The following is a 14188-nucleotide window of genomic DNA, read 5'->3' as shown; positions in this document are numbered from 1 at the left end:
GATACGTCCATCCTGAAAAGGATGATGAAGTCCAGCTCCTGGCCATGCACAGGACCAACCACAAGAGTCACACCATGTGCCTAAGAGCATTGTTCAATGCTTCTTGATCTCTGTCAGGCTGGTGCTGTGACCACTTCCCTGGGTGGGCTGTTCCAGTGCCCAACCACCCTCTGGGGGAAGAACCTTTTCCTAATATCCAACCTAAACCTCTTCTGGCACACCTTCAGGCCATTCCTTCAGATCCTGTCACTGTTAACCAGAGAAGAGATCAGTGTCTGCCCTCCTCTTCCCCTCATGAGGACGTTGCAGACAGCAATGAGATCTCCCTTCAGTCTCCTCCAGGCTGAACAAACCAAGTGACTTCAGCCTCTCCTCATACGGCTTCCCCTCAAGGCCCCTCACTATCTCTGTTGTCCTCTCCTTCAGATGCTTTCCAACAGTTTAAGGTTCTTCTTATATTGCATCTCTGGAAACTGCCCCCAGCACTGGAGGTGAGGCTGCCCCAGCTCAGAGCAGAGCAGGACAATCCTCTTCCTTGCCTGGCTGGTGATGCCCTCCCTGATGACCCCAGGACATGGGTGGCCCTCCTGGCTGCCAGGGCACTGCTGGCCCATGTTCACCTTGCCATGGACCAGAACCCCAGGTCCTTTCCATGGCACTGCTCTCCAGCCTCCCCTTCCTGTCTGTCTGTACATCCAGGGCTGTCCCATCCCAGGTGCAGAGCCTGGCACTTTCCCTTACTCCTGAACTTCACATGGCTGGTGATTGCCCAGCCCTCTCTGCAGAACCTCCCAGCCTGCAGGGAGTCAACAGCTCCTCCCAGTTTTGTACCATCTGTGAGCTTTGTATCCCTCCCAGTCCTGCACCCAATCATTTATGAAGATGTTGAAGAGCACAGAGCCTGAGGTGGAGCCCCATGAACCTCCCTAGTGACAGGTCCCCATGCTGATGTCACCCCATTCACTGTCTGACCCACGAGCCAACTGCTCTCTCATCACATGATGTTCTAATCCAGGTGTGTGCTGGACATTTTGTCCAGCAGGACACTGTGAGAGACAGTACTGAAAACTTTACTGAAATTCAAAGAGATCACATCAACTGGCTTCCCTTTATCAGCAAGGTGTGTTACCTTACCACCTTCCACTAGACCAGGTTGCTCAGAGCCTCATTCCCTCCCATCTTAGAACACTTCAAAGGATGGGGCACCCACCACTTCTTTTGGCAACATGTTCCAGGGCCTCACCACTCTCACAGTAAAGAAAAATTCTTCAGTGACAATACCTCCACTGGAAACTAAGCTCTCGGGGCAGTCTTCTCAGATACTGCAAGATGAAGAAACTTGGGAGCACTGAGAGGCAAACAGCAGCTCAACCAAGAGTCCTCTATAACTGTGCTTAGATAACAGTCACTTTCACGTTATCCCAGTAAATTTCAGCTAGAGCTGCAATGAGAAAGTTGCATTGTCAGGCTGGGAGAAGATGAGTGGTATCACTGACACAGTGTTTTTTTGCCAAAAAAAAAATAAAAAATCCTACTCAGAAGAAATGGTCTTTTAAATGTGTTTCAGCTTCTGAGAGTACAGTGAAGGCCAGCAAACTCTTGTTCTGCTGCCATCTTTACCTTGATCCTTCTCAGGTACACAGATTTTCAGAATGATAGAATACATTGAGAAGAAAGAACCTAGATTCACTTACCTTCCAGAGGATCTTTATTTAAGCCCAGCTGGCTAATAATGTATCGAGGGATGTCTGTTTTAATGCCTTGCCCCTCTTTAGCATGGCCTTCAGCTGCTTCCAAAAGATAGTAAAACTCTTCGGGATCAAATTCCTAGAGGAAAAACAATCATCATCATTTTCTCTATTGAAACGGGTTCCTTAGGGTCTAACATAAAAAGAACATAACTTCCTTTGCTTCTTCTATCTCTACATATATGGCATTTTCCTACTAAAAACAATATCCCTTTATTCTGTTACTAGTAGTCTATTACTCTGTTCTGATTCTTACACAGTGTAACATGATGTAAGCAATGGAATCACATGTCATTATTTCAGAGCACAATTTTATATGAACAGTATGTTCTCTGCTCTCAAAAATTCATGCAATACTGAGTGAAATGACCTATAACTAGCAAAAATAAGATTTCAAATAAAGAATATCCCCCTGCATGTGCTTGCTTATAAAAATTCACTATTTCAAATATTTCTAATCAATATATATGCACTGTGTTTCACGGAAAATACAATTAAATAAATCACTTGCTTTAGAATGAAGATAAAAGTGAAACTTGATTTTAAAAATCTGAGCTTCATTGATCCAATTGTTTTAAATCCAGAAATGAAACATTCTCCTGTGGGAATTAACTATATTACAACTATCATTTATAACGTACCAAAAAGGCAAGGAAAAAAAAGGAATAAAAAGAACAGAAACTCAAAACTCTACGCCCAGCCCCTTGGAAATACATTTATTTTACTACCTTTATAGACTATACAAAAAGAAATACATTGAAAGGAGCAAGGAAGATTATTAAAATAATGTGGGGGGTATTTTTTAATGCAATTTAATTTCTCTCTCTACTGGCATGAATTCATACCAAAACATCTGTTCATGATTATTGCATTCTTCAAGGTGTTTGTGCCTATAGGTACAACCTTCAACAGAGTGACAGCCACCAGTCATTAAAGTAACAAAATAGACTTTTTCCTCACGTAGGTTAACTCTGTCACAAATACCTGTAGAAGCCAGGTAGGCTGCTGATAGCTAATTTCCTGGCTGTTTTGCAGCCAAATGTAACTCCATGGCATTTCAGACTACATGCTAGTCACAAGCGTCCTGTCCCAGATCTGCAGGCTACTCTGGACTTGGAAAGCTGACATCCTGACCCAAAAGGCAGATTGAGAAATTTGCTACAATGCTTCATTTTGGAAGCATCAAAACTGCTGCAGCTAACAGGAAAAGCTGCAGCATGTCTGAAATAAAACATCTTTGGAATTTTCAGTCCTATGGAAACAATCTTAGTTTCACATGTGTCATGAAACAATTTTCACCATGTACAATCTACTGCAAAGATCTTAACCACAAACCCATGAACCATCTAAGATGCCTTACTATAGCCCAAAGTTGCACGATGCTGCAAACCTGCCCAAAAATCTGAACCAGTAACTAAACAGTACATGCTTTTTCAGTCTTACTCTCCTCATCTTACATGCTGTCCCCAGCTATCTCTCTTACTGCTTGGCATTAAAACAGCCAACAGAATGACGTTGCATGCCGAGATTTCCATTTCTTTTGTCATGAAAACATTATCATCTCCCGACCTGCTGCAGTGGCAGATATACAAACTTCTTCTCAAACCAGGTAATTTTAATGATATGAATGTGTGTGTGTGTGTGTGTGTGTGTGTTTGTGTACAACTGTCCAAACACTCACATATACATACACAGGCATAATGAGAAACAATGAATTTATTTTCTGATCTTCACTTCCAACTTGCATTTCATTTTCCATGTACAACTGGAGAAAAATATTTAAATAATTGGCAGTAGCTCTTACCACATATGAAACCATAAAGCCTTTATTTCTACGATTATCAAGCAAACTGAAATAGGATTTTATATGCTATGAACACCTGAGACAAGACCACCATCAGAAAACTAATAGCTTTACAGTATGGTATCTGAAATGTCTGATGACCACAAAGCCAGTATAATTTCCTATAATTTTATGAACTTCCTTACAGAGGCTGAAGTTTTCCACACCTAGTATCTATTTCAGACAGATATTCTAAAATATCAGACAGAGTAATATTCAAAAGTTTCCAGAGAGATGCTACAGAAAAAGATACTATAAGTTTACAATTATGTTTATGATCCAGGCATAACATCTTCTTGCACATAAAATGTATTGTTGTAGATCGTATGACTGAATTTGTTCAAGCTACCCATATCTGTAGAAACATATGACGTAGGGTTGTTATAATCTAGTTTAAACCTTCTGAAGATCCTGTCTTAACTGAGAACACTTGAAGCAAGCTGGGCTGGCTTTCCCTACCACTGCTGCTCTGAAACTCAGTCACATCTGGCCTTTGACCCACTATTCTTCCACTCATTTCAGCATGCCCAGCAAAAGGAATGGTGCAGGATACACATCACTGTACTTGAAGGATAAGGCAGAGCAACTAGCCTAGGATAAAATCCAAGTGGCAGAAAGTGGAAACTAACTGTACAGAGATTTGGACTAGATTCCATTAAAACTCAGCGTTTAGGGAGAATAATCTAATAGGCAAATAGACTACCAGGAGAGAACCTGAATTAGAGCCACAGAATTATCATGGTTCAATGTGACCTTTAAGAGCATTCATCCAGCCATCCATCCGGCAGCACCACAGTAACCCCTAAACCACTGAACCATGACTCAGCAAGAGATCCCAACACCTCTTGAACACCTCCAGGTAACTCCATAACCTCCCTATACAACCTAGTCAAATACCTGACCACTCAAACAGGGGAAAAAAATTCCAATTATGCAATCTGAATCTCCCCTGTCTCAATTTAAGGCTATTTCCTGTAGTCCTGCAGGCACCATATGAGGGACCAGCCCCTGCCTGGCACCTTCCTTTCAGGGAACTGTAAGAGCAATAAGGTGCCCCATGAGCCTCACTTCTTGAGAATGAACAAACCCAGCTCCCTCAGTCCCTCCTGGATACATTGTCTAGACCCTTCATGAGTCTTGCTGCCCTTCACTGGACACACTCCAGTACCCCAATTAGAAACCTAATAGAGAATGATGATGCGGAGAAAGTTAGAAAGCCTGTAATGGAAGGATGTAAACTATTATTAACAAATCTTGGTCTGACTGCCTACACGATGCATTTAAGAGCGTTTCTGGATGTGTGATAGTAGAGAAGGATGTAAACCACAGAATTTAAAAACATATCCTTGTTTTAAGAAACTGGATGATGGGGAGAAACATAAAATTTACAATAGAGGAGGGAACAGCACACTAGATATGGAATGAACTTCTCAGGGAGAAGGAGTAAAACAAGTTTGGATTCAACAGCAAAAGTGGGACATGCTAAGGTGCTCTTCTCTTTAAAGCCTCCCTTTTCGTTTTGTTTTTTTTTAATACATCTCTTTCATGCTGATTCAGAGCATATAGCTTATTTTTAGATTCCTTCTGAACTGCAAATCACAAACAAAAAAGCAACTGGGAACACTGAGACTCGATGTTTCCAAAACAAAATAGAGGCAGCTCTCAAAACACCCATGGCTGAACGAGCCAGGGTGTGGATTAACTGTGCCACAGATGAAGGGACACAGCACAGAGCCAAAATCAGGCTGGAAAAACTTACTAGCTCAGATTCAGTGCAACATGAATGCAGTTATGACAATTTCAGGCATAACTTGAGTCTAGCAGCAGGCTGGCTTCCACATAAGCCCTGCCAGCTTCAAATAGCTGTATGCAGCATCAACACTGATCTTAGTATTGGCAAGCAGAGGGGCTCAAAGTCAGCTCAGGCTGCCTGCCAGGCCTTTTGGACTCAGGCTGGCTCTGGCATGGTATTGGGGTGTCTACACCATCCTCCTGTGTACACTGTGCTCTGCTAGTGTTTATTAGCTCAACTGAACAACTGAAGCACACTGGCTTTGTGTGTAGGAGCCATCCCAGCACCTATAGCATGGGCAGGAAAAGGAGAAACATGGCTCAAACTAACCCAGTCTGACAACATTGCTGCTATGCTCACACATAAATAAATCAACTCTTCTGCTCCTTCTGGTCCCCAGTATAATACTAACTACCCATGTATCCAGACAGCCTAATCCCCCTTCTGCTCTTATTGCCAGATCAGGTACTGCAGAGCTGACCTCAAGCTGTTTATAGTTCTGGCAGCTGTTGAGTGCAACTAAATTACAAAACTGTTAAGAAATAAGAAAAACCACCAAGCAATTACAATTCTGGAACAGTCTTCCCAAGAAATGAAGAAGTCTGACAAAACAACAGAAAAAGCCAACTGGTTTTAAACAGCAGCTTCCTCAGTTGATGAAAATTATTCCATACCATAGTATCTGCAAAGGCAGGGAATCAAACAAAACTGCACAAGGGTCCTGCCAGGAAACTACATCCAGTAACAGAAGTGGAAAGGATCCCACTAACAATGAAGCCCTACACTGTTTGACATGTTCCAAAAATCAGTTGTAAAGAGCCTTGAATATCAAACCAGAGAACTGCCTACACTAAGTGAAAAACACTACTCACAGTAAACATGACCTTACCAGGCATTCCAGTAAGCGAGCAGGACGAGCAATAACTATCAGGATTTTTCGAACAAGTTGTTTAATAAATGCCATTTCTCCACTCTCTGATCGCTCTTGTGCCTAAAAGATAAAAAATAAGGTGATGTTAAAGCAAATTACATTCAATGCACTGCTCAGGAAAGCATGTATGATATTTAGGACACCCGTAGGGTTTAAAGCATGTAGTTGATACAAAGGGCGCATCAATTTCAAGATGCTAGCAGAGATAACAAGTATCTGAGCAACATTATAACTTCTCTTCAAACAATCCCAGCTTTAAAACTCTAACACTGTAACAACAAAAGTGCCTTAAGCAGATAAATCCCTACTTCTTTCTTTTTCCTTATTTCTTAAGCTATAATCACCAGTTTTACAAGCAGATACAGTGTATCAATACAGACCAACACATATCTATACATACAGGTTGAGCCTCAATTGTTATCAATGTTAGGCCAAAGTGAAAATTAACATAACTAATAGCGAGAGCTATAAACAACATTCATTCCAAATTCAGTCATCGGAAAATGACAATTTATATGTAGCTACACGTATAAAAATCTATATTTGCAGAGAGGCTTCATGTGAAGGTACATGAAGAGAGGATGACAATGAAAAATTGAGTTGTACAAAGATTACAAAAGAGAGAGGGAAGTGCTATAGAATGGAATACATACAGGAAAAATACTTCTGGAAGGTTTGACAACATCTGCACTATGGTCTGAGCTGCATTTCAAGTTTCTTTTAAATGTTCCCCTCTACTAACAAATTACATTATTTAAAGTTGCTAGTGAATGCAAAGAAACTTATAGTTCTCTTTCCAATTAGAATGCACTAATAGACCTTGTCTCAAATATCAAAGCATTTCCTTGCTCTGAACAGCAGAACTCACAAATGTAAGTTTCTCAGCATCTCTTGCTTATTCAAAACCACAAGGAAAATAAGGAAAAGGAAAATTATTGCTGTGGACCAATATTGCATTTTTGAAAAAAACTCCATGAAAATAGGAAGCTATGCATATTGCTCTTAATGTTCTTAAGTACCACAACTTTAAAAATCACCAAATATATGAGAAGCATTAATTTGTGGAGTTTAAAAAACGAAAAAAAGAAAACACCACAAATATCATCTAGCAGTCTGCAACAGGCTTCAGAAGAACCTTACCTGGACAGAAGCGTAATTCTGAACATTATCAACTTAGTCCAAATAAAACTGTTTTGTAAACAAACACCTGACTATTTCAACCACCAACAAAATTCAAAGCATCTTCGTGGAGTTTTATGAACACTTAGGTGCCTAAGCGAACAAAAGATTTAATACATATTACATTTAAGGGGGATGACACAGGAAAGCATTCAGGTCCACTTGACCTTAAAATTCTAAAAATTTTGGCTGAACCAAGGTGCTTCAACCTTGACAGAATCTTCACCAAGTTAAAGTAACTGCACAGAGCCAAGTAGCAGTAGGAAATGCAGCTGTCTACTGAAGACTACAGCTGGGAATTGACAACAAATGAATCATGTGATACCACAGACAACTAAGTGCCCATAACAAATGTACAAAGAAAATGTTTTCATACTGTCATATCATGCTACAAGGAAACAGTGAAGTCAAAAGTTAAGTCTGAATTTTTTAAGGTATAATGTTTTTGCAAGACAGGAATCTTTTTCATAATAAAGAGTTAACATCACAGAATATGACAAAATGAGTGGCTTTGTAATTTTTAAACAATGCATTTCTTGATACAGATAGAAGAATAGTGAGCTGGCATGTTTTTTTAGCAGGTTTTCGGAGAGGTGTTAGTGACCATATTCTAAACTCAATGTGCAGCCGTTTTAAGGTACATTACATGTTACACTCATTCTTTTGAAAATGATACACTAATAAACTACAGCAACTTATGTAACAGAATGTTTGTCAAGTTTCAAGTTCTTAATTAATTCAGCTGATTATTCTATGAAAGTTTCAACACATTTAGAAAAGACTATTTCTGTTAATCAACACTTCAGCTATGATAAGTATGTTACAAATAATTAAATAATAAATACTATCTCACAAATGGAAAGCTAAGGATTGCTGTCTGCTTTCTCAACACAGTAGGGTTGATAAAAAGTAGGTGTGTATGTTACCTCATTTATTCAAAGTAAATGAAATAGCCAGCCCTGTCTGGGGCTTATGCACACACTTCAATAAGCAATCTACAACTTGCACTGCAGACCACAATGCTGTTGTTTCCAGAAACTTTACAACCGCCCTATTCCAGACCAACACGCTAAGGTGCCTTACAGTTTTTGTAGGAGTCATTATGTAGACTAAAGCATCTTATAAATACCACTTTGACAACTGGTTGAGTAAACAGTCATAATCTAAGACAACATTCAAGAAAACTCTTAGGCAAACAGATTTAAACAATTTTTCAGGCAAACACAGAGCAGTCTCATGGCTCATACCTCCTGCAGCAATTTGTCTAATTTCTGCTGTAATTCAAGGAAGTATCGTGATGTGATGAGGCCCTGGTGAGATTTATCCAAACAATCTCGAGCCAGTTCTGTGATCTGATGGTGGGTAAAACTCAGCACTCCATCTGCCAGAGGAAGGATGTTCTCTGGAGAATGATTTGTTATAATCTCCTGAAGCCTCTCTTCCATCTGAGCGGTGGCCTATAGAAAAGTAGTTGTTCAGCACATTATATCAGCTCTACATGAAGCTAACAGCCTTGAAGTTATTTCTGACTCTAGAACATTTCTGTACTGCCTAAGAATTTACCTAGCTGGAATGCATGAAATGACTGAAGCCAAAAGGCAAGTATGCAAAAGCAAAGTGACAGATGACATTTCCCCACATCACCAGTACAGAAAAGCAACAGCCTTATTGTTCTACTATGTAGCTCCCCCACTATGTCTGCCACTGGTGATTAACTGTGCACTAATCTTGCGATAATCACTAACAGAACTAAAAAGCTTTTAAGTCAAAGCCAAAGTGGAAATATATAAAAAGAAAAAAGAAAACTCACAGGGGTCTACTTTGTTCTGCCGAAACTGCAGACTATACAGCCGAATATAGTCATTACTTTCACAAAGGTTATTCCATAAAAATACTTCACTGAGAAGAGCTTGAATGAGGCTCATTTCACTAATTAAAAGCACCACAGGCTCACAGGTCCTGCCAAACGTGTCTGCAGGTTCCCAGATCCATCTGTTTTACAGAATCAACTGTCTGGTTCTCACAGAACTGCAGATGCTTTAAAAAACCCCCTTGAAGTTATTATTATTATTATTAAACAGTAATCCCACATCTCAGTTCATATCTTAACACTAAGTGTGAGTTCTTCACACTTTACACGCTGTTGCTCGATTAGTCTACAAATCTTGACATATCTTTCTCCATATTTATATGAACAAATGCAAAAAAATTCTCCCTTTTCAATTCATGCTTTAGGAACAGTACCTTGTTTTATTTTCCAGGGGTAATCAAAATCCTAGGAGTAATCAAACACATATTGCTACAAGCTGTGCACACACAGCTGCACTTAGGAACCCATCTGTGTCTCAAGGTCTCTGGACAGGAGAGCAAAATGTCCTCCTATGTCATAGTCAAACCCCCACATCTATGTACAGATCTCATTAAGTGCATTAAATCAGTCCATATAATACATATACATGTATGTAAAGTATACAGCAAGTGTTTGGGAAAATTAAGAAATGGCACTAACTGATGGAATCTGTTGGTATATCACTCAAGATTGCTGGTATATTCTCAAGACTTAGCACTGGAAACTGGTTTTGATTTACTAATGCAGTATGCATTTGCCCCATGTACACACCACCTATTGAAATGCAATGTATCATCAGATTCCAAACAGCAGAGTGTATTATCAGCATGATTCATTTCAAAACCAGTCTGGCAGCGTTACCAAATGAATGTCCAGTTCTCAGCCAGAGTTGTCTTCATTGTGATTTTATCATTGCAGTAAGAGCTCAGTGATGCTTTATGGAAGCCATTAGTAGGCAGGCTCATTACTTCCCATAACAAAATCATCACTTACTTAGAACCTATGTTGCCTATCAATACTGGGTATCTTAAATATAATTCATTACCTTTGGGAACCTTTCTTTGTAGACATGGTTCATCATAATTATTTCATTGTCACAGCAAGCAGGGGAACGTCCAGGGCTGCAAGCAAAGTAAATTATCCCTTTATATTTGTCCCAGCACGAACTACATACAGTTAGTTCTTATATTTTTGTATGATTTCTTTGCAACAAAAAGTCAGCACAGACTTCACTGGAAAGGCACAGTCTGCAATCAATGGTACACTGGTTCCTTTCTGCTATTTCTATTCAAGTCCTCATGATTAGTTAATGTACTTGACATCTAACTGCTAACCATGATATTCTCCAAGTTTGTACCTATATTTCAAGGCAGATGAAGCCTTGAGAACATTATCTGTTTCTCAGAAGGGCAACAGAGATCTATTTGACTGGTCTTATGCCTGTACTTTTGAAGATTAGTTACAATCAAAATAGCAAGATCTGACTAAGAACTCTGGTAGCTGCAAGTGAAAAAGTACAAAATGAGTTTGTTCGAGTTTTGCTTGTTTTTCTAAAAAGATAATTAGAAAAAAAAATCTTTGGAAAAAAACAGATCTGTTTTTTTTAAAAAAAACAAACCCAAATCTGTTTTCAATCTGACCAGCAGATAAAGCCAGTAACTTCCTACAAATAATTTCATATATATGCACACATCAAACTAAGCTGTAGCACGGTGCCTGTAAAAAAGCACAAGACGTCAAGAAAAAGAATTCATGAAAGGTATCTATACACCTCACAAACCTACAAAATACTTTTTGCTATCATGAGCCTCACTGTCCACTACAAAGCCCTTTAAAAAAATCTCAACACAGATTTCCTGTATTGGTGATTCTGGCCCATTCATCTGTCTAGAAGGTCTGGTCTAGTGGAAATGTCCCTGCCCACAGCACAGGAGTTGAAAAGAGATGATCTTCAAGGTGCCTTCCAACTTAAATAATTATGTGAATCTAAATCTGGCTTCTAAAAGGGTATTCTAAAAGGGTAAAACTGAACACTAAACTTTGCCACAAGGTATCTATCACAACTGAGAGTCTTCAGAACTGATACAGGCAGTCTGTTACAGACATTCACTACTACTGACATTCAGGCTACTACTGAGGACAGAGTAGGTATAGATTCAGAAAGGGAATACTGCAATTGGGTCATTAATGACTAGGTCATGAAGACAGTCTCTGCAGGTTAGTTGCCTTTACACTAAAACCTATCTTAACAATATTTACTCCTGAAGTAAGTCATGACCAAAACTAGAGCAAGTCTTTAAAGGACTATTCTTCATTCAGCCTCAGTTACATATATATTCCAGCCATTCCAAAACCAGTACACATCCCCACAACTATGATGGTCCCCACAACATGAGAATTTAGATCCAACCCCTGTTTTCAGATACACAAACTTACCTGAGACTTCGGGACCGAGGACGCATCGCAGTTGTCCTGCACCTGTTATCACTGGCAATGCTCTCAGTGGTACAGAAATGTTTAGACAAAAAATGTAGCTCATCAGGTGTTGGTTGGTATGGTAACTGGTGTAGCTTCTCCTGGGATGAGCAGGATGACTGCAAGAGCACAAGAAAACACAACCTTCCATCAGAGTGAAAGAAACATTTTCAAGACCATATTTGAATAAAATAATTTAACTTAAAAATTATAGTTACTGCTTCTCATGCCTGACTATTAAAAAATAAAGAAGAATTTAAATAATTTTATAAAGAAATTTAAATATTTCAATTTAAAGAAAATAAATAATCACTCTCAAACTCATGAGCTAAGTATAGAGAAAATATTAAAAAAAGGAAACACGTCAGTTCCAGAAGACACATTGCATTTCAAAAATTTAACTTTTCTAAGGCAGAGGTGATGTCTGATGCCTGGTATCAATGATTATAAGAATAGCTAACATGGAGTCTGCTGAAAATTAATTATTGGAATAGGACAGCCTAAATACGGTAACTGTAAAGTACAACTTACTGTCACAATGCCAATTGTACATCTTCACAATAAAGGTACTTCATTATCCATATTTAAGACATTACCAATGCTCTTAAAAATATAATTAAATACTATCTAAAATCTTGCTGAAAAAATGAATACACTAATATTTTTTAAAATATTCTACATTTAAAATAAGTGAGAAAATTCAATACATTTATCAAGACCTTTTATATGGCTGGCAAAAAGTACAAGCAATTACACTAAAACCACCGACCTTAGCATAAAACAGGAAGACATAGATATGAAAATGGAAGTGCTACCACAATAACCACCCTTGCAACATTTTATGTATAGAGCTGCATTACACAAGCAGTGCAAGTGACCATATTACCCTATTTTTCGGGGTTTTATGCAGCTCTACCCGAGCCATGTCAGATGCTTGGAGGAAGAGTTTTGAACTTTTCTGTGAACCTGGGTCTAGTATTCTGGTACTCTTTTTAAAGAACACATACACAGTTCAAAACATTAACCAGCCTTGCTAAAGGTTGGATGTGAAGTGACAAACTTAGAGAAATGCTCTACTGTTTCTGGTACCAAGACCTGTCTCTCAAGTTATCTGGTTCCTAAATATTCTTGTGTGACAGCACAAAGCTGCTTAGTACCATGCAGACATTCCCTATATTTTACCTGCCGAAGGGGAGAAGTTGAAAAACTTGGATATCTTTCTGGAGCTCTTCAATCTCCAGCTGGATTTCTCAATAAAATGAATTTGTTCTGTGTATCAATTTACATGTGCCCATTACCACTTATGTGACTTGTCATATTGAACACCAAGGCCCCTGCCTGGGTGCTCTTTTAATGGAGGCCAACACAGTAAAGAGGCTTCTTTGTTACATCATTTCTAGTGAGGAAAATCAATAAACTTTTGTACTGCACAAATATTGCCCTTGCATTGCTAAGGTCAACAGATAATAACCAGGCTGGTAAGCACAGAAACTAGGAAGTCTTTCTAATCTCCTTTCAACTTGTGTGGTAAAGGTTAATATCCCAACTCTTAGAAGCAAAAGAAAAGCTTTCTTATCACACCAAATCTCATGAAGTCACCTCCTAAAAACAAAAAAGAAAACCCACTGGCAGAAAAGGCTAAGAAGGACTGGTCTACATGGGAATGCTGCACCACATCAGAACAAGCTGAAGTTTGCAAGGCTGTCTTACCTTGCTTTGCTGCGGGCTAAGAGGCATGCACATCAAGAATTTACCACAGCTCACATGATAGGTAGTAACTTGTTCAGTTACAGTAGCTCATGCATGGAATTCTTCCTTAGCACAGTACCATGCATAAATCAGCATATGGCACAGGTAACGTAAATTCTTTCTCATCTCACACTATAGCAGCTAGTTGCATTTTACCACACAGCATATTTTCCAGAACAATGCTCTGTAAAACAAAAGATACTCTAGCACAGGAGAATTTCCCAATACAGAGCATCCCAGCTAGCTATTCCTCTAAAATCATTCTCTACCTATTTGGTTTCAGGGGATTATGGGAATATCAGTGGGAAAATAACTCATATTACACTTGTCCTCATATAAGGTGCCACAGAGTTTAGATCCTACACAACTAAAGCAAGGATCTTCCCAATACTAACCATTCTCAGTTGTATCAGGACCATCACAGGCACAAAGTACATTTTTTTTAAGATTTAAATTCTGATTTCAGTACAAATCCAAATTCTTACAGCAAAATTAAACAAAAATACTTCTCCTGGCATTCTAAAATTAATGCTCCAAAAATGACACAAGAGTTAAAATCCTTTTAAGATTTTCAATCGTAGTGCAGTATGGAAACTCAAATGTTCTGACAGAGAAATGCAGA

General features: G+C 39.0%; 1 protein-coding gene across 1 annotated transcript in view; it reads right to left on the bottom strand.

The window, feature by feature from the left end:
- LOC130265486 (microtubule-associated serine/threonine-protein kinase 4-like) overlaps nt 1-14188 on the bottom strand; it is a 91810-nt gene that overhangs the window by 29592 nt on the left and 48030 nt on the right. The window contains exons 6-10 of the mRNA XM_056514586.1: nt 11779-11936; nt 10388-10463; nt 8741-8950; nt 6273-6374; nt 1695-1827 (exon numbers count right to left, since the gene is read on the bottom strand). Coding sequence (XP_056370561.1) covers nt 1695-1827; nt 6273-6374; nt 8741-8950; nt 10388-10463; nt 11779-11936 — 679 coding nt within the window. The remainder of the gene's footprint in view (nt 1-1694; nt 1828-6272; nt 6375-8740; nt 8951-10387; nt 10464-11778; nt 11937-14188) is intronic.

This window comes from Oenanthe melanoleuca, chromosome Z (assembly GCF_029582105.1).
Source record: "Oenanthe melanoleuca isolate GR-GAL-2019-014 chromosome Z, OMel1.0, whole genome shotgun sequence".
In the NCBI taxonomy this organism is placed as follows: Eukaryota; Metazoa; Chordata; class Aves; order Passeriformes; family Muscicapidae; genus Oenanthe; species Oenanthe melanoleuca.
The sequence above is the reverse complement of the archived record's forward strand: the minus strand, read 5'-3'. Positions and strand labels throughout refer to the sequence as shown.